General features: G+C 49.7%; 1 protein-coding gene across 4 annotated transcripts in view; it reads right to left on the bottom strand.

Moving 5' to 3' along the window:
• Nucleotides 1-6,654: 6,654 nt before the first annotated feature.
• The window catches only part of LOC109924162 (NHS-like protein 1), a 242,639-nt gene continuing 228,093 nt past the window's right edge, over nucleotides 6,655-21,200 (bottom strand). For all 4 annotated transcript variants that reach the window (XM_048601060.1, XM_048601061.1, XM_048601063.1 and 1 more), the window contains exons 5-8: nucleotides 20,680-20,811; nucleotides 13,893-16,820; nucleotides 12,580-12,697; nucleotides 6,655-10,647 (exon numbers count right to left, since the gene is read on the bottom strand). In XM_048601060.1, the coding sequence (XP_048457017.1) occupies nucleotides 9,867-10,647; nucleotides 12,580-12,697; nucleotides 13,893-16,820; nucleotides 20,680-20,811 (3,959 nt within the window). In that variant the 3' untranslated portion in view covers nucleotides 6,655-9,866. The remainder of the gene's footprint in view (nucleotides 10,648-12,579; nucleotides 12,698-13,892; nucleotides 16,821-20,679; nucleotides 20,812-21,200) is intronic.

The following is a 21,200-nucleotide window of genomic DNA, read 5'->3' on the forward strand; positions in this document are numbered from 1 at the left end:
CAAACACCCCAAACATTGCCTGGCTCTCTAGTTAATAGTCTAGCGATAATACAACTAGGCCATAGCCCCCTGTTACTTTATCACAGGGAGCAGCTGATATATATTCACACAATTTAAATCTTTTGGTAATAACCTTCGCATGATTTGTAGGAGTTGTTTGCACTAAACTAGTTAAGTAATTGTTACTTAAAGAACTTGACTGGCTTGTTTCTGATGCTGAGCTAGCCTAGTCTGATATATACATAATTGGCATTATTACATTGCTTTTTAAATTCAGACTTTACTGTGACTGCTGGAGGCGTGGGACAAGGAAAAGAATTAGTCCATCCTTCCTACCTTGATCTTAATGTATTGGCAGCCAAACTGGAATTATTCTACCAGGAAATAGTAAGATATTAAGCTTACAATCTAGTGGCTTTCTGTGTAGCTCAGTAACACTGGGCAGACTAATGGACTGCAAAGGGATTGCAATCCCAGTTCACACCACCACCTGTAAATATGCTGACCATTATTGTACACTACTTGTGGGATTTTTCCATGCATTATTTGGCAGCTGTGTTTCCCCACGGAGTAACAGTAACCACACCTTCAATGGCTGTAAATTAGGAGATAGCAAGAACTGCCGATGCTGGTGCCAGAGACAGCACAGTGAGGAGCTGCAGGAACACAGCAGGCCAGGCAGCACCAGAGGAGCAGGAAAGCTGACGTTTCGGGTCAGGACCCGTCTTCAGAAATGGGGAGGGGTAAGGGAGCTGGGAAATAGAGGGAAGAGGAGTGGAGCTGAGGGAGGGTAGGTGAGATGGTGATAGGTGGATGCAGGTAAGGGGTAGTGGGGATTGGTCAGTGGGAAGAGTGGGGCGGTTGGGTGCTGGTGGGGGGAGGTGGACAGGTTCTATCAGGTCAAGGAGGCAGGGATGAGGGAGGGTTGGACATGGGATGAGGCCAGGGGTGGGGAGATTTTAAAACTGGTGAATTCTATGTTGAGGCCATCGGGCTGTAGGCTCCCAAGGTGGAATATGAGGTGCATCTGTGGGATGCTGTGATGCTGAGAGGAGCTATTGAAAAGCAATTTCTCTTCATTTATCACCAGATGGGAGTTCAGGCAAATGAATTGCATTATGTAATATCAGTAATTTCCTGTCTGATATTTTACCTTTTTCCACTGCTGTATACTGGATGAGTTATTAATATCAGAGGGAGTGATTTTAACACCGAAACTACATTGCTAGACTGAAAACTGCAAGATCTTTTAGGATACTGTGTGCAATTCTGGTCTGCCTGCTATAGGATGGATGTTGTGAAACTTGAAAGGGTTCGGAAAAGATTTACAAAGATTGGAGGGTTGAGTTATAGGGAGAGGCTGAATAAGCTGGGGCTATTTTCCCTGGAGTGTCGGAGGCTGAGGGGTGACCTTATAGAGGTTTATAAAATCATGAGGATCATGGATAGGGTGAATACACAAGGTCTTTTCCCCAGGATGGGAGCGTCAAAAACTAGAGGTTTAAGCTGAGAGGGCAAAGATTTAAAAGGGACCTGAGGGACAACATTTTCACGCAGAGGGTGGTGTGTGTATGGAATGAGCTGCCAGAGGAAGTGGTGGAGGCTGGTACAATCACAACATTAAAAAGGCATCTGGAGGGGTACATGAATAGGAAGGGATATGGGCCAAATGTGGGCAAACAAAACTATATATTTAGGATATCTGGTCGGCATGGACAAGTTGGACTGAAGGGTCTGTTTTCATGCTGTACAGCTCTATGACTGCATGATCAACTTATGGTATTGCAGATTTACTTAATGCAAAGGAATGCAGCTGGAGCTAACCCCACAAAGTTTATTAATTATTCAAATGCTTTAAATTAGACAGAGGCCAGAAGCTGAAATATTTATTCCTCATTCAAAGTAGTGGAACCAGAATAATAAGCAAGCCGATTTTAACTGCTCTGTCGGTTTTATTCCACCCGTGCTCCAATACTGTACCCCATGCCCATTCTCTGCATGTAGGCTCAGACAGTGCCTGTTGGTAAGCTTTTTAACTGTTCATTGCATCACCAAAGAAGTCGGACCTTCCTTGTAGTAAAGCAAAATACTGCGCATGCTGAAGATATGAAATAAATAGAGAATGCTGGAGAATCTCAATAGGTCTGGCAATGTCTGTGGTGAAAGAAACAGATATAATGTTTCAAATGGGCAGAACTTGTATAATTGATGGATAGGTCCCTGGGGAGTGTTGCTGAATAAAGAGACCTTGGAGTGCAGGTTCAGAGTTCCTTGAAAGTGGAGTCACAGGTAGACAGGATAGTGAAAAAGGCGCTTAGTATGCTTGCCTTCATTGGTCAGTGCATTGAGTATAGGAGTTGGGAGGTCATGTTGTGGCTGTACAGGACATTAGTTAGGCCACTTTTGGAATACTGCGTTCAGTTCTGGTCTCCCTGCTATAGGAAGGATGTTGTGAAACTTGAAAGATTTACAAGGATGTTGTCAGGGTTGGAGGGTTTGAGCTATAGGGAGACACTGAATAAGCTGGGGCTGTTTTCCCTGGAGCGTCGGAGGCTGAGGGGTAACCTTATAGAGGTTTATAAAATCATGAGGGGCATACATAGGGTGAATAGGCAAGGTCTTTTCCCTGGAGTATGGGAGTCCAAAATTAGAGGGCATAGCTTTAAGGTGAGAGGGGAAAGATTTAAAAGGGACCTAAGGGGCAACTTTTTCATGCAGAGAGTGGTGCGTGTGTGGAATGAGCTGCCAGAGGAAGTGGTGGAGACTGGTACACTTACAACATTTAAAAGGCATCTGGATGGGTATATGAATAAGAAAGGTTTAGAAGGATATGGGCCATTTGCTGGCAAACTGGACCAGATTAATTTAGGATACACGGTCGGCATGGATGAGTTGGACGAAGGGTCTGTTTTTATGCTGTACATCTCTATGACTGAGTCCAGTATGACTGCTCTCTGGAATGCAGGGGCAAAAAAGGACTGTGAAGAAGAATCATTGGACTCAAAACGTAAACTCTGCCACGTGTCTGTACTTTTGGATAGATGTAAGGGTGAGCTAATTTTCCTCTTCCTTTGGTCCAGGGGCATCAGGCCAGAGTCAGGTATGTTCGCACAGAGCTGGGATTGAGTGGAACTGCCCTGCTCTCTTTGACACTGCTCCCCATTTTATAAAGTCACTGAAAGAAACAGGGAGCTGTAAATTGTTCTGCCTCACAGCTAAGTGTGCTGCGCCTGTGGGACTCTCTACCATAGAAAGTGGTTGAAGCCAAAACATTGAATGTTTTCGAGGATGAATTAGATATAATTTTTGGGGCTAAGGTATCAAAAGATACGTAAAAGTGGGAACAGGGGACTGAGTCGGATGATCAGCCATGATCATAGTTAATGGTGGAGTAGACTCGAAGGGCTGAATGGCCTATTCCTGGTAGAGCCCATAAAATGGTTAGAAAAGATGCAAAATCTTAACTTGTGTTTTATTTTAAAAAAATGAGAGGCAGTGGCACAGTGGTAATGCCATTGAGCTCTTAAATCTGATGACCACAGGTTCAAATCTCACTGTGGGAGCCGTTGGAATCTGGAACTGAAAGCTAGTTTCACCATGAAACTGTGATTGACTGACTAATTTGTAGGTCTGCAATTGCATTCTTGCTTCACTTAGGCAGGAAATCTGGTATCCTTGCCCAGTCTGGCCTACCCATGAACTCCAGACTCTGAGCAATGTGTCTGAAATAGCAGAGTAAGCCATGTTGAGGGTTGGGCAAAAATTGCTGGCCTTGCCAGTGATGCTCACACCCCTTGAAATAATAATGGAGAACAATCCAGTTGTATTTAGAGAGTTATCAAGATTTTTAATTGGCATTTTATCATTGATGACACAATCAATCATAGATTCTTAATCAGGAAGGGAATCAAGGGTGATGGGGAAAAGACAGGAAAGTAGATGTGAGGGATGTTGAATCAGCCATGATCCCTATTGAATGGTGGAGCAGGATTAAGGGGCTGAACAGCCGACTACTGTTCCTATTTCTTGTTGGTTTATGGTTACGGACACCGATGAGACTGAATCCTTCGGCCCATCTCACGATGGCGGTGGAGTTGGACTTTTGAGCCTGGGGCTTGTCTGCTTTTCTTTTCATTTTTATTATCCCTTTTGTTTTTGTTCTCTGCTATTTTGCTTTACTTCCCTCTTAGTGAAAAGGTCAGTCACAGCAACAGCATCGGCAGCAGTGAGCGGGCCCAGGCGGCGCAGATTCGAGTGGGCCCAGCGGCAGGGACTCGAGTGGGCCTAGCAGCAGGGACTTGGGGCAGCGGAAGGTGACTTTGGGTTCACAGCGGCTTCTGCATCAACAAGGTTGTCCTAGTGCTGACTCACGGCTGCTGTGGTGGAGGTGAATTTGGGGCCAGTATGAGACCTGGCAGCATCAGTGGCGCCTGCATTGGCAAGGTGCAGTGAGGACTCACAGAGACAAGGGCATTGGCGGAGGTGAGATGGTGCAGAAGAATCCGAGAACCCATGCAGATGGCCTCAAGGCCCTCCGCTTCTTCCTGTCCCGCAGGCCCGACCAGTCCCCCTCCACTGATACCCTCATCCGCTTAGCCGAACTCGTCCTCACACTCAACAACTTCTCTTTCAATTCCTCCCACTTCCTACAGACAAAGGGGGTGGCCATGGGTACCCGCATGGGCCCAAGCTACGCCTGCCTCTTTGTAGGTTACGTGGAACAATCCCTCTTCCGTACCTACACCGGCCCTAAACCCCACCTCTTCCTCCGTTACATTGATGACTGTATCGGCGCTGCCTCGTGCTCCCACGAGGAGCTCGAACAGTTCATACACTTCACTAACACCTTCCACCCCAACCTTAAGTTTACCTGGACCATCTCTAACACCTCTCTCCCCTTCCTGGACCTCTCTGTCTCCATATCGGGCAACCACCTAGAAACCGATATTCATTTCAAGCCCACCGACTCCCACAGCTACCTAGAATACTCCTCCTCCCACCCACCCTCCTGCAAAAATGCTATCCCCTATTCCCAATTCCTTCGCCTCCGCCGCATCTGCTCCCAGGATGAGGCATTCCACTCCCGTACATCTCAGTTGTCCTCGTTTTTCAAGGACCGTAACTTCCCCTCCTCGGTGGTCGAGAACGCCCTCAACCGTGTCTCCCACATCTCCCGCACCTCATCCCTCACACCCCGTCCACGCAATAAAAACCAAAAAAGAATCCCCCTCGTCCTCATGTACCACCCCACCAACCTCTGGATCCAACGCATCATCCTCCGACCCCACCACCAAAGACATCTTTCCCTCCCCACCCTTATCTGCTTTCCGGAGGGACAACTCTCTCCGTGACTCCCTTGTCCGCTCCACACTCCCCTCCAGCTCCACCACACCCGGCACTTTTCCCTGCAACCGCAGGAAGTGCTACACCTGCCCCCATACCTCCTCCCTCACCCCCATCCCAGGCCCCAAGAAGACTTTCCACATCAAGCAGATGTTCACCTGCACATCTGCCAATGTGGTATACTGCATCCGCTGTACCCGGTGTGGCTTCCTCTACATCGGGGAAACCAAGCGGAGACTCGGGGACCGCTTTGCAGAACACTTACGCTCGGTTCGCAACAAACAACTGCACCTCCCAGTCGCGAACCATTTCAACTCCCCCTCCCATTCCTCAGACGACATGTCCATCCTGGGCCTCCTGCAGTGCCACAACGATGCCACCCGAAGGTTGCAGGAACAGCAACTCATATTCCGCTTGGGAACCCTGCAGCCCAATGGTATCAATGTGGATTTCACAAGTTTCAAAATCTCCCCTCCCCCCACCGCATCCCAAAACCAGTCCAACTCGTCCCTTCCTCCCACCTATCCCCTCCTCCCACCTCAAGCCGCACCTCCATCTCCTACCGACCAACCTCATCCCGCCCCCTTGACCTGTCCGTCCTCCCTGGACTGACCTATCCCCTTCCTAACTCCCTACCTACACTCACCTGTCCTGGCTCCATCCCCGCCTCTTCGACCTGTTTGTTTCCTCTCCACCTATCCTCTCCTCTATCCCTCTTCTATCCGCCTCCCACTCTCTCCCTATTTATTTCAAAACCCTCTTCCCCTCCCCCTTTTCTGATGAAGGGTCTAGGCCCGAAACGTCAGCCTCTCTGCTCCTATGATGCTGCTTGGCCTGCTGTGTTCATCCAGCCCTGCACCTTGTTGTCTCGGATTCTCCAGCATCTGCAGTTCCTACTATCTCTGGTGCAGAAGAATGTTGACTTTCATTCCAGCAGCAGCGTGGTGAAGGTGACTCATGCCTGGCCACCAGGCCCGTGGTTCATGATGAAGCACTTAACAAGGACTGTAAAAAAAAACTGGTGCTGTGAGACAGCAGTGCTAACCACTGAGCCACCATCCCTTTATTGGCTGTTGCAATTTCTACACTTCGAAATTGCTTCAAAAGGCTGTAGAGCACATTGAGACATCTTGAAACTGTGAAAGTTGCAATAAAAATAAAAGTCTGTCCTTTTTTTTAGCGCAACGAACAGCACTTACCATGTAAAGAATACCATTGAATTTTGGGATGTACTAAAATGGTATTAAAACGTTTTGAGGAAGAATCCCACGTAATCTCTTAGTACACAAGAACACTTGCGAGTTTTGAAGATGAGCTGAAAATCTTGCTTTATTTGAAGTGTGAAAACACAGCAATCACTACCTTCCTTCCAGCTACAAACAAAAGGCGTTCTGTAAAAGTCCCAGTGTTTCTAGTAGATCCCCACTAGAACAGAAAGGAGCCTGTGCCCCTCCCTGCAGCCCCAGTGAAAGCAGACACATTAGCGAGCGGAAGGAGACGAGAAAGTTTCACACACTGCTCTCTGTACTAAAATAAATAATCTACAAACATCCCACGTAAAAACAAGAAAGACTAAAATGTACACATTTCCAAAACTTGTGTTTACAAAGAGAATCCCCCCAACCCCGCAAAAAAAGAGGGCATTTTACAATCTCTGTACATGTACAAACAGTATCGAAAGATCACAATGCAAGTAACAAACATCTCTTCCCTTTGATAAGTCCCAACTGGTGCTGCCACCAAACATGAGTGAATGTACGTTGTCTTAGTTTAAAATGTAAGGCTTTATTTGTGCAGCAGGATGTGAAAACAAGACAAAATGGTTTATTTTTTAAGAAAAGGTCTCTGAAGTTTCCTCAAAAAAATACTGTAGGGAAGCTTTTTATTGTCAGTAAGGTTCCATCTCTTTGGTAACAAAATGAGCAAGTGTTACAGGATTTAGAATATTCAAGTCACATGTATACATCTGTAATATTGTTGTGATCAGCAATTAACTGTCTCCCACTCTCTTCCATATCTCCCTCACATTTTCTCCTTCTCATTGATGCACATGTGATTATTCCAGCTTCACTGATCTCTCTTCTCCATTGTACTTAAGCTGTTCGACTTGAGAAGCATCACAACTCCATCCTGCAGCAACTCCCTCCCGTCCCTCCAGTTATACGATACACTGTGTTAAAGGTGAGGAAGTTTGCCTTCTTTGTTCCACTTACACATGCTGAGGTGACCACCCAAACCAACCGTAGCGCACCCCCATCTAATAGCCCCCACCCCTGTTTGATATAACTCCCGCTAAATTATCCAGGATTTTAGCTCCAATGAGCGAGGGGTGGGCAGAGTCTATGCCAGCCCTTGCTTTTACTGTATTTTAACTGTACATCTGTGACAGACTCACACCTGGTGACAACAGTTGGCAGATTCAATTTACCCAACTTCCATATGTTGATGTAGAGTCTATGGGTGGCATGGTGGCACAGTGGTTAGCACTGCTGCCTCACAGTGCCAGGAACCTGGGTTTGATTCCACCCTCGGACGACTGTCTGTGTGGAGTTTGCACGTTCTCCCCATGCCTGCATGGGTTTCCTCCAGGCGCTCCGGTTTCCTCCCACAGTCCAAACATGGGCAGGCTAGGTGGATTGGCCATGCTAAATTGCCCACAGCGTCCAGCTATGTGTAGGTTCGGTGTGTTAGCCGTGGGAAATGCAAGGTTACAGGGAAAGGGTGGGGGGAATGGGTCTAGGTGGGATGCTCTTTGGAGGGTCGGTGTGGATTTATTGGGCCAAGTGGCCTGTTTCTATTCTTCTGTTCCAGTTAGAGATTCAACCAGCCACAATACAGATGAGTGAACACCCAGCATTGGCATTGACCCCTGCCCTGCAACAGCTGGAGGTAACAGACTGGGTCCCCCTATGGGGGTCTTTGACTGACTTTGGCTAGCACCTTTGGGGGCTCCGTGACCAGTCTGCTAAAGTCAGGACTGGGCTACGATTGGGTTAGTATCGAGGCAAAAGGGCGAACGGCTTTCTTCAGTCAGTCATGAAGCTTGCTGGTCTATTTTACTAAACCAGTCGCAACAGGATTTGAGGGTGGGGGGTAGGTGCAAAAGAGAGGACTGGCATGGATTCAGGAACGTGTGGAAAGCAGCCAAGATTTCAATTTCCTTGATAACAAGGTGTAGAGCTGGATGAACACAGCAGGCCAAGCAGCATCAGAGGAGCAGGAAGGCTGACGTTTCGGGCCTAGACCCTTCTTCAGAAATTTCCTTCCTCGTTTCTGAGATGCCCCCCCTCCTCCACCCTCGCAGCAAGTGGCCAACTCATCTCTCCTTGGTAACACTGGGGCAAACTGCTTGGCACAGCATAGACTCTCTGCCCAAGAGGGAGCCCTGTGGCATCCCCTCATGCTTCCCAGCCAAAATCCCATCACAAGTGGCAACAGCAGCTGAGATTCTTCTCAACCCACCGCTCCTCAGGACCCAGTCCCTGCCTCACCACCTCATCCCTCTTGAGAACTCAAACCAGCCCCGAATGTTTCAGGCTCAGCTAACAGAACACTGACCCTTCCCAGTGTGAACGCCTCTGAGCCCTGTCGAGTGACACACACCTACTCATTAACAGTACAATACTTCACTTACTGAGCTTAGATATCACCCACAGAAATGACCTGCCCTCCTATTCTGCTGCTCCAATGTATTTGAACCCGATAATTCGCCATGTAAGGACCACACAGACCCTCCAGTCCTAACCCTCCATTTTCCAATATTTAGTATCTCCTCCTTTCCCTCAGGGCGGAGGTTAGTGACCAGTAGAACGCTCCAAATCTCATTCACGTTGTCCCATGTCAGAGCTTGAGATGTTGGGCTGCTTTTGATTGCCTTAGTCAGGACCTCCCTCCCATCACCCACCTGGGCAGTAACCATGCAACTCTCTCGCCCTCAGCTCCACTCAGATAAACCAATGAGAGGGACACAAACTTCTGCCAGAAAAGAAATCTTTCAAAAATCCCTTGGCCTCATTGTCCTCTCCCTCATTCTTTCCTTTATTGTTCTCTGTCTCTCTTTCCATTTCGTTCTGTCTTTCCCATCGATCAAGTCCCAATACCAAAGCCATCTTCCTCCCAACTTCACCTGACAGCCTATCTCCCACTTCTGCCCACCTAACTCGTAAAAGGCCTCTTGCTGTGTAGCAACTTTTGCCGCCAGTGACCCTTCCCCCACGAATCCAAAGGAGCGCTTTGCCCCTTGCTTTACAACACCTCGGAAAAGTGCTTCAAAGCGCCGCGGGCTGCCCGAGGTTGTGAAAGGTGCTATTTAAATGCAGATCTCTCTCTCTCTCTCTATTTTGGCGCACGGGTGAGTCTCCCACGTTTGGAAAGCTCAGCCTGATGGACCAGGCAAGACCAGAGCCTTCAGCATTTAGGTTTCTCCTCAACAGCCTGGGGCTCTTTGCACTTGACGTGACGTTAAAACGAAAATTAAAACACAGGGGAATAAAATCAGTCTCTCTCTGTTATTGCTTGGTCTCTCATGAGTCCCAGTCCTGGTTTGCGCCTTCTTCTGCCAAAGCAGACTGGACAGGGCGAATGTCCGCTGGCCCACGTTTTAGCGAGTCCAGAAGGTTCCACGAGGTGGGACCCGAGTCCACGGGGCTGCAGACGTGATCAGCCCTGGACCCCTGGGTCTCTGCCAGGCCGTTAGAGCCGACGAGGTCTCCCTCGCTGTGCCTCCGGCCCTCGTCGCTGGCGCGATGACCCTCGGTGACCTCCGGGCTCTCGACCTCCCCTTCGCGGATGACGGTCATTGGGCTGCTGTGGAGTCGGTGCAAGTGGAGGTGTCGCGCGCCGTACCGGCTGCTCGGGGCTGAGGGTGGTGTCCGTGAGCGCCCGTGGCGGACCCCCACCTGCCCTGCTCCCCTGGGCACTGGCCCCTCGTGCGAGGCCCACTCCTCGCGAGGGTTCCTGGCCCGGTGGCCCGGCGAGCGGCACTCGGCCGGGCCCCAGCCGTTCGTCCGGGCCGTGTCCGCTGGCGGTGACTCGGGAGGCCGGTGCCTGGGGTCGGTGCTCCTCAGCATCTCGGCTGCTGACATGCGGGATCCGGCCTCGACCCTGCTCCCCTTCTTCAGGAGCAGGGCCTTGAAGCTGTCGCTGCTGGTGCTGGACTTGCGCAGGTTCCTCTGAATGGAGCCAACCTGCTTGATGCTGCCGGGGCTGGACGGCATTCCCGTGGGGGTGACGGGGGGTGAATGTGGCACAGTCTTACTGAGCTCGTCCTCAGAATCCTTCCTGCCCAGGACTCTCCGCTTGGACCTAAAGATGGCAAAGACCAATCTTTAATAGTTTCGCTTTCATAGTTACTGAAGATGAAAGGAGGGAGTCATAGAGTTGTACAGCACAGAAACAAACCCTTCAGCCCAACCCATCCATTCTGACCATAATCGCAAACTATACCAGTCCCATTTGCCTGCACTTGGCCTCTAAACCTTTAAAGGAGCAAATTTACTGCAGATGCTGGAATCTGGACTGAAAACAACAAATGCTGGAGATCACAGCAGGTCAGTCAGCATCCATAGAGAGAGAGCAAGGTAACGTTTCAGGTCTGGATGACTCTTCAGCAAAGCTCTGATGAAGAGTCATCTAGACTCGAAACATTAACTTGCTCTCTCTCCATGGATGCTGACTGACTCGCTGTGATCTCCAGCACCGGTTGTTTTCAGTCCCTCTAAACTTTTCCGATTCAGGTCCCTGTCTAAATGTCTTTTAAACGTTCTAATTGTACCAGCCCCTTCACCACTTCCTCTGGCAGTTCATTCCATACACACACCACCCTCTGCGTGAAAAAGTTTTGATTTGATTTGATTTATTATTGTCACGCGGACTGAGGTACAGTGAAAAGTATTGTTTTGCGTGCTAACCAGACAAATCATCCCTTATACAAGTTTGTAAATGTAATAGAACAGAATGCAGAATATAGTGTTACAGCTACAGAGAAGGTGCAGAGAAAGATCAGCTCTAATATATGAGGTCCATTCATAAGTCTGATAACAGCGGGGAAGGAGCTGTTCTTAAATCTGTTGCTCCTCAGGTCCCTTACAAATCTTTCCCCTCTCACCTTAAACCTATGCCCCATAGGAAAAAAATATCATGTAACGAGAGATAGAGTAGACACAGAGTCAGTGGAGATATTGAAGGAGAGAGAGGTAGATATGCAGGTATGTATTTAACCACTTTGCAGCACAGAACTCGAATATTGCTAAAAGGAAAAGACACGCTGTGAAAGCTTCTTGTCTTGCTTTCATCAGGGCAGCACAGCAAGAATACCAAATCACAAAGGGAACAATAACTTGTATGAGCCAAGAGGGTGCTGAATTGTAACATTGCCAGCAATCAGGGTCCACTTAAGCAGTACAAATTGTTGTTCCTTTTGACGTTTGGTATTCTTGCCATGCTGTCCTGATGACTGCAGGACAAAAAAAACTTCGACAGAATGTCATTTTCTTTCCTTGCAATACTCAGGTATGTAATTATACATATGTATGTATAAATGATCAACTTGTGAAGATATTAGTGTTTATATTAAGTACTTATCTGAGGAAAAAATTATAGGGCTGGGGGGAGGGCGAGCAGGGAAGTGGGACTATTAAAATCTGTGGTTTATTATTTTATGAATCAAACTAAACAAAGGATTGTTCTTTTATAGACTTAATTAGAATTTACATCATAGAAACAGCCCATTTCTCCATGCTGGTGTATGTGTTCCATATAGGCCACCTCCCACCCTGCTTCATCTCACCATTTCACCATAATCTACTATTCATTTCTCCTCTCATGTCTTTCTATAGATTCCCCTTAATGTATCCAAAGTTTTGACCACATGTTTGGCCACATCATTAACTGCATTAACTTCCTATTAGAGAGTTTATCCAGGGTTTCTGCTACACTTAAGGTGAGAGATCAGGAAGATTCCTTTGTACTCAAGCTCCCAAGCTGATCAGAAAGGCTACAGTCAGCAACAGGATTCTCACAGCAGTATCCAGTCTATGGGCTGCCCCTTTCTCTACCTCAAAGTTGAAACAACCTGCACATTGCAGCCAATAATTACCCAACAGCCCACGCTCCACTTAACCCAATGGCACTCACAACATAAGACCAGGAAAGACGGTCAATGAGACATCAGCAAGTAACAAAAAATGAGATTCCCCGATATATCTGGTCACTGAAGATCTCAGACGCCTGTCCTACCTGTGGATCACTGCAAACAAGTCCTCGGTTGTCCTGGGCCTGCTTGGAATACTTGGGTCTTCATTACTCCATTGGTAACTGTTTGTAAAGTTTGGGGAGCTGGGCTCAAACACATCACCTGCAAAAGTACAGTTGTATATTGCAGTGATTGAAAGGGGCAGGAAGGATCACTAAAAAGCTGTCAGCATCAATACAGATCTACTTATCAAAACTTTTTAACAGGCTATTCCACCCACTCAAAACTCCCTAACACTGTCTTAGACCCACACACAACTCTCTAACACTCTCTTAAACCCATGCAAAACTCTCTAACACACTCCCAAACCCGCTCAAAACTCTATAACACTCTCTTAGACCCATGCAAGACTCTCTAACACTCTCTTAAACCCATGCAAAACTCTATAACACACTCTTAGACCCACACAAAACTCTATAACACTTGCTTAGAATCATGCAAAACTCTATAACACACTCTCAGACCCGCTTAATACTCTATAACATTCTTAGACCCACTCAAAACTCTTTAACACACTCTCAGGCCCACACAAAACTCTACAACCCACTCTCAGGCCCACTTAAAACTCTATAGCACACTCTCAGACCCACACAAAACTCATTTACACTCTCTTAGACCTGCTCAAAACTCTCCGACACTCTCTTAGACCCATGCAAGACTCTCTAACACACTCTCAGACCCGCTCAAAACTCTGTAATCCTCTCTTAGACCTGCTCAAAACTCTATAATCCTATGTTATACCTGTTCAAATCTCTATAACGCTCTGCCATAATCAACTACACCCTGTCACTCACGCATGACCCCCTATCATCCAACATTGTTGACCCACTTTATAGCCCTCAAATGATGTTTTTATCTAAGCAATGCAAATGTTCCCACAGGGGTCATGCATATGGTCACTGACATATGTCAAGAAAGTTAAAGGAGTTGTGTGGACAAACAAAATTTAGAAGCACACGCACCCCATATCCTATAACACACAAACGTCCAGCTTACTCTCTAAACATCAACATTTCCCCTTGCGTTGCCTGATCTTTATCACAGCGCACTGTTCCGAAATCTTCCAACAAACCTGCGACTTTGTTCCAACCCCGGGGAGGGGAGGGTGAGCTACAAGGAGTGGGACAGGGATGGGTGTCAGGAAGTAACTGAATGGACTGGAGGGTGATGAAAGGAGGGAAGGGGGAAGACGGAATGGGAATCGGGAGAGGAAGGGACAAGACGAAGAAGGGAAAAGGTAGAACGAGGTACAAAATTAGAGAGTGAACGATAAATACGTGTTTGTTCAAAATCTTACCCATGTCCTTATCCTGGCAGCTGATTATGCTGCTGTTTTCCACACCATCCCAACTGTTTGGGCTGTCGATTACTGTTTCATCTCCTATGCTGGGACTGTTCTGGCTTTCATCCAGTACCTTCTGCACTTCGGCTTCCCAGGCCTCACTCTGCACTGTGTCCTGGGCTCTATCGGCCGGATGAAGGGGCTGGTCAGATTCCAGAGACATCTCGCTCTGTGCTGGCGCCCGTTCTCCATCGCCCACAGCAGACGGTGCTGCTGTGTTGGTCACGTCCTCTGCTGCTGGCTCTGGGGTAGCCGGAGGCCATTTCCCCTCAGGGGAGCTGTTCCACAGAGACGGTGGGACGACCAGTGTCAACTTGGGCTTCCTGGCGATAGGAGGGGGCGTTTTGCTGGGCGATTTGGCATTAGGGCTTTCAGTTGGCACAGCACTCTCTTGATCAGGCCCTGCGTTGACCCTGGTGCCGGAGTCTTTGCCCTGGACAGCGGGAGCAGAGCAGGCTAGCTCTGCCATGGGCTTGAGATGGTTTCCAGGCCAGGCCTCAGGCCTGTCGGAGGGAGCTGACATTTTAGGTCGCTCCACGGGGCTGTCCTTGCTTTCAGGGCCGAGGGCTAGGCTGCTGTTGGGGGCCACATGGGCCTCAGGGTGGGCCTTGGAAAATCGGCCAAGGGAGGAAGGACGCTGCAGCATGGCAGGTTTCCAGGGTGGAGGGGACACTGGCCGTTCGGGCTGTGGTTTCAGTCGGGGGCTCTGCCCCTCCACCTGGCCCAGAAGGTCTCCCTGCTCACTCTTCCTCACTGACCTCAGCTGCACCTTCTGTAGAGCACTGGCTGTAATGAGGGGAAGGCCCAGGGCTGGCTTGTGCGTCTCAGGTTGGTCCCCTGAGGCCTTGGGCTCTTTCCCACACGGTGGGGCCTTCACACAGGCTGGCACCTTCGGATCCAGAGGGCCAGTAGGAAAGGCCACCATAGCCAGGGACAGGGGAGGTGGGGGCGCGGGAGGGATTATGGTGGGCAAGTGGGGTGCAGGAGGCAGCTGGTTGGTCAGAGGGGGTGGAGGAGGGGGTAGGTTGGTCAGAGGTGGTGGAGGAGGGGGCATATTAGTCAGAGGAGGTGGAGGAGGGGGCAGGTTGGTCAGAGGGGGGGGAGGAGGGGGCAGGGTGGTCAGAGGGGGTGGTGGAGGAGTCATAAGGGGAGAATGAGGGAATAAAGTGGATAATGGAGGTGCTGGAGGAGGGGGAGAGGATACAGTGGAAAGTAGGGGTGCTGGAGGAGGGGGAGGGTGAAGGTCAGGGCCCATGGGTGATACCGCAGGAGTGTTTGAGGGAGCAGCGCACCCTGCTGTCCCGTGAAACCGGGAATCTGAGGCATTTGAGGAGAGGGAGGCTGACGATGATGAGGCTGACGTGGAGGAGAGCAGCGAGGATTTTCGCTCAGGGACCTTTGGCTTTGACTTTGGCTTGGCAGCCCCTGGCAACGTGCGGTGGGGGAAGGCCGGGGCCGGGTTCAGTGTGGTGGGTGTGTTGCACTGGCTGGAGTAGCCGCTCGAAGGTGAGGTGATACCGTGGCCCGGGCCTTTGGGCTCCGCCGAGGCTCCGGGCCCGGGTGGCGCACAGTCCCAGGCTCCGGGCTGCTGCCCCTCGGGGTAATAGGCCCAGGGGTCGCTGTACTCGGAGCGCAGGCTGCTGGTCTCGCTCTGCGACGGGGTGGCTGCGCTGGTGGTGTAGGCGTTACTGGTGGCCGTGGAGCGGCCGCTGCTGTTGGTGCTGCCATCGCCCCCGGAGCTGCTCTGGGTGCGGTGAGCCGTGGCCCAGGGCTCTCGGCCTTCTCCGGGAGGCTCCACGCCTCCCTCCTGAGCTCGGAGGTTGTCCTCCAGGGAGCGCTGCAGGCTGGCGATCAGAGACTCACTCAGCATGGGCTGCCCACCCTTGGGCCTCCTGCGCAGGGAGTCGGTGCGCGCTGGGGGCAGAGGGGGCTTCTTGGTCTTTCTCAGGGAGATGCTGCGGCCCAGGGAGCGGTCGCTGTACTCGGGGGGTCCGCCTGGGCGCTGCTGACCCCTGACCTCCGAGGGCGAGGGCGGGCGGTTCCAGAGAGCGGCGGTCGCGGCGGCAGGAGACCTCGGGGAGGGTGGGGGCGCGGTCCCCCGGTGTCTCCCGTCGCCACTGGCCCCCGGCTGCCCCTGGTGGAGGGGCTCGGCCCCAGGGCCCGGCGGCGCCAGGGAGACGGCTGAGTCGTAGCGGGAAGGGGTCGGGGGGGTGTCCGAGGTGGGGGACAGGCGCCCGGAGCCACTGCTCCCGGCACTCCAGTTCCCGCTGGAGGAGCCGGGGTCGTCCCGCGGGCCGCCCGGGGAGGGCGGGGGAGGAGGAGGAGAGCGCCCAGGCTGCCCCCGCGACGTGCGAATGGCCACCACCTCGGCCTTGGAGGGGAGTGCGGCCCGGGCGGAGACCTGGGCGGGGCGCATGGTGCCTGGCTCGTCCCCGGGGTCACGGCGGATCGACGGGGAACGGGCCCGGAGCTGGGAGCCCGTCGCATCCGCTGCCAGCTCGCCCTCTGGGCCCGGGAATCGCTCCTCGGACCGGCCCAGCGCCCTGCGTGCGTCTGCCAGCTCGTGCAGGGAGACCCTGGCTCCGGGACGCGGAAGGCTGTGGAAACGTGGCTGCTCAGCTCTGGCACGCACCGCACCGTCTCTGTCCCCGCCGCAAGACATGTCGGCCGACGATTGGGACAGTTGGGCCGCGATGCCCTGGCCCTTCTGGGCCCGGATCCTTCGGACGGAAGGTGGGATCACCTTGACCTCTTCAGTTTGACAGGAGGAGTCTCTGGTAGCTGACCTGCCCCTGTTGGCCTTGCTGCTTTCCAGGCGACTCATGGTGGAATAGTGGCCAGCCAGGATAACAGAGTGACCTCTGGCTGGTGTCTGCCCAGAGCCTATCAGTTAAAAGCAAAGAACAACATCACTGAGAAATGACGACAAACACTGGCCTACAGCACCGCTACCATTTAATGCAACTCTCCTAACACTTGCACTGATACAGCACCTTCCGTGCAATCACATATTCCCACCTGTTGTGCAGGCAGGAGTGTTGTCAGGAGAGAACTAACAACAAGTCAAAGGCAGATCAACCAAAGCTTGGTCCAAAAGATAGGGTTTTGAGGAAGGTCTTAAAGAGGTTGGAGAGGTCCTAATCACGAAGGTCTGGAGTTGGAGGAGGTCAGAGAGATGGTGAGGGGTGAGACCATGAAAGAATTTGTAAACAGGGACGAGCACTGTAAAATGGAAACTCTGCCTCTGAGAAAGTAAGTGGAGGTCAGTCAGTGTCAGAGTGAGCAGTGAATGGGTCTTTGCCGAGAGCTCAAACCTTGGATGAATTCAAGAGGGTGGAAAGACAGAAATGGCCAGGTCTAGAGGCCACAAAGTATGGCCGGTTATCTCAGATGGCCAGAGCATGGCGTTCAGGGCGGCAAGTTTATGGGTTCAATTTGACCCCATGCTGTCCTGAATGGTATTTAAGGGGACAGTGTACAGTAAGTTTTACTTTCCATTTACTTTTAGTTTAAAACAGTAGAGGAAACTTTACTCTGTATCTAACCCCATGCTGTCCCTGTCCTGGGAGTGTTTGATGGGGGGGATTGTGTCAAGGGAACTTTACTTTCAGTTTAAAAGACCACATGGGGGATTTACTCTGTACCTAAGCCTGTGCCGTCCCTGTCATAGGAGTGTTTACTGGGGACAATGTCGAGGGAGCTTTACTTTCAGTTTAAAACAGTCAAGGAAGCTTTACTTTCTGTATACTTTTAGTTTAAAGGAGTAGAGGCAGCTTTACTCTGCGCCTAACTCTGTGCTGTCCCTGTCCTGGGAGTGTTTGATGGGGACAGTGCAAGGTAATTTTACTTTCAGTTTACTGTCCATTTGAAAGAGTAGAGAGAGCTTTACTCTCCGTTTAAATGAGAAGAGGAGGCTTTACTTTCTGTTTAAATGAGAAGAGCAAGCTTAACTTTCCATTTAAGAGAATAGAAGAAGCTTTACTTGCCAGTTAAACGAGTAGAGGTCACAAAGGCATTGATGCAGATTAGTTGAGCTGAGGAAGGAGTGGAGCGAGATGGGAATGGAAGTCAGTAGTCGGATTACTAGGAGGTTGTGGGGTGAAAATCGCCAAACGTCCAGAAGTTGGAAGAGTAGACATGCAGCAGGTGGAGTGTCTACAGTACAGGGTTAGTAATCCAGCAGTTGACAGTTCAAATCTCAGCATAACGTGCTGTTGAAATTAAATGGAATGAAATCTGCTCGTTTTGAGAGGCACCAGTAAAAGAACAGCCCTGCCCTTGTTTTTCAAACCCTTCTGAAACTCCAGCCTTCCCGGGTTTGTATGTAGCTGACCCTCACTGACCCAGACAACCATTGCATTGGCAAAGCCCCACTGAAGGACATATGGCAAAGGAAGCCCTTGTTGTCAGCATTACAAGGAGAATAAAGGAAAAGAAAACACATCTTTCTGACAGCTGTGAATTCAGCAAGTTTGTTGAACGCAGTCCCTGCGCAGTGAGAAGTGTAATTTTCCAAAGACCCACCATAAAAGCCAGACAACGGGAGGTTAGTATTCCATCCCATAAACTCCCCTGGCCTTCGGGGAGATTGTTCCAGGGATTGTGGCTGCCCACAGACATCTCACGTTTTTGCTCCTTCATACCCAATGCTACTTGGTGAATATTTCTGAAACTGCCTTGGCTGTGGAATACATTACTGTAAGGAGCCCAGTGTCTACACACTCTCTCAGATACATGCATAGATACATGTCCCATACCCTGACACACACACACACACACACACACACACACACACGCAAAGGTAGGCTATTCAGCCCATTCAATCATGGCTGATAAAGTCTGTTTGATTTATCCACCTTCAGACCTTTCAGCTTCCCCAGCACCTTCTCCTTAGAGATGGCCACTACACTCACATCTGCCCCTCACTCTCTCGAAGTTCTGGTATGCTGCTAGTGTCAACCACAGTGTAAACTGAGGCAAAGTACTTATTTAATTCCTCTGTCATTTCTTTTTCCACCATTACAACTTCTCCAGCCTCATTTTCCAGTGGACCAACGTTTACTCTTGCCTCTCTCATTCTTTTAGACATTTAAAAGAACTTTTGCAATCGCCTTTTATACTACTAGCTAGCTTACCCTCACATTTCACCTTGTCCCTCCTTGTTGCTTTTTTTGGTTATCCTCTGCTAGATTTTTAAAGCTTCCCACTAATCTTCATCACATTGTTTGCTGACAGACAGACTGACGTGTGCACGCACACAAACACACACACACACACAAATGAGCAACACCCACATACACAAACGTGCACACAACCACTTTGTAATCACAAGAGGAATCCCTGCACTCACCCAGCCCTCTAGTTCAGAAACACTGCGACCAATATGCTGGCTGTGACCAGATAAGGTAGCAGCACGCAGTGGCTAAATCTTGGGTCTTGTTCTCCATAACTCACTTGGTTATTTTCAGGTGCACTTGGACAACGCATGCCAGCAGGTTATTTGGCCACAGAGTCATCGGATTTAGTCCCAATCCAACTTTGTTCCTGAAATCCACACACTGGCATGTTTCAGCACACTGCCGGATTGTAAACACACACCTAAGACACATATCAGCGCAAACTCATCAACACACTCTCCATCGTGCACACTTGCCAACACACACAAACATCCTCCTCATTCACACACTGATTTCTACGCTCCTGGAACAATTAATTGAACTTGAAAGTTATTTTAACCCGCAATTGTGATTAACTTTGAACTCTTTGTCTCTTTACTGTCAATCTCTAGTCTATTCCTCAGTCAAAGTTGAAAGCTTTGGGAAGTTCTGGGATTGTGAACAGTGCTACATTAATGCAAATCCATCAACTTCTTTCAGTTTCTTTGGATAATACTAACATTACTTGCAATGAATAGACTTGTTCCTTCACATAAACTTACCACAATATTCAACTCAAATTGAATATATCATCCCATGGCATAATGAGGAACACGTACTAAGTACCTCTACAACTTTGTGGAGATGGGGCTTAGAGAGTTAGATTATGAGCACAGATTGCATAAATTTGGACTCTAACCCCTTCAGTGTAAGGGATGGATGGCTGGTTCAATCAAAGTGTTTAAATGTCGAAAGGATTTGACAGGATAGGCAGTGCAGTGTTGTGGTATTTTGAATTTCAATGCTAACATTGTGCTCACTTAAAGCTGCCGTACAGGAGAACACCAGTAGATGGAACTGCAAGCAGAAACGAGATACAAGTATGGAGTGCTGTCAAAAGAAGCGACCACTGCTATTGTAAAGTCCTGACCTGTCTCTAACTGTTCAAAAACCCCACTGACACAAAGAAATAGTTTTCCTGACGGGAGGAGTCAAGAGAAGACATGTCAGGAAGGATCAACAAACTGCACAGAGCAGCTGGCTGATGTGGGATCTTACTATGCCACTTAGCTCAGTATCTCTCAGATTAGAGCTTAATGGACTGAGCTGGCGGTGAGGGACGGAAAAGGCTGAGAAATTCTCAGTCACTTTCACCTTCTGTCCAGAAAACACTTCCCTGGAACTTTTGACTGCTGGCTATCAGACTGTATTGGCAGGAGATGGATGGAAACTACCGGTTAATATACACACGCAGGGACAGACACACAGACTCATACTTGCACGTGTACACGCACACATGCACACGCACGGACAGAGCAACAGATGAGCGAGGGCAGGACTGGGAATACAGTGCTGATTAGCCATACCTAGTTCCTTCTGGACGGTGTCAGGTAGCCCGGTGATTGTCTTTCTCCGTTTGATTCTCGTAGCCCGTCTCAGCGCAGCGTCTGAGCGGACAAGAGAGCGCCTGGTGCCCGCCTGGCGATCGAAGCTCTCGCCTGGTAGGAAAGCAGCACAGCAAGTAAACGCAAGCGTTACGACACACAGCAACTGCCAAACTGAACCATTAAACCTGCAGCGCTCGACTATGTGTCTCCAGCCCCCTGCCAACTTTGCTTTTGCCCAAGTCCTTAACTGTACGTTTGAGGTCAATTGGGGTCAGAGACACAGGAACAGCAGGAAGTCTCACAGCCCTTTCGACACCATTCCCCATATTCAATGGGATCTTCTCCCACAATTCCACGTTCCCACCTGGTTTCCATGTCCCTTCATTGCCACGGCGGTCAAAAATCAAGCGACTTCAGCCTTGAACATAATAAACAAACATCTGCAGATCACTGGGGCAGAGAATTCCAAAGATTTGCAAAGCCGAGTGAAGGAATTTCCC

Source organism: Rhincodon typus, chromosome 9 (assembly GCF_021869965.1).
Source record: "Rhincodon typus isolate 14 chromosome 9, sRhiTyp1.1, whole genome shotgun sequence".
In the NCBI taxonomy this organism is placed as follows: domain Eukaryota; kingdom Metazoa; phylum Chordata; class Chondrichthyes; order Orectolobiformes; family Rhincodontidae; genus Rhincodon; species Rhincodon typus.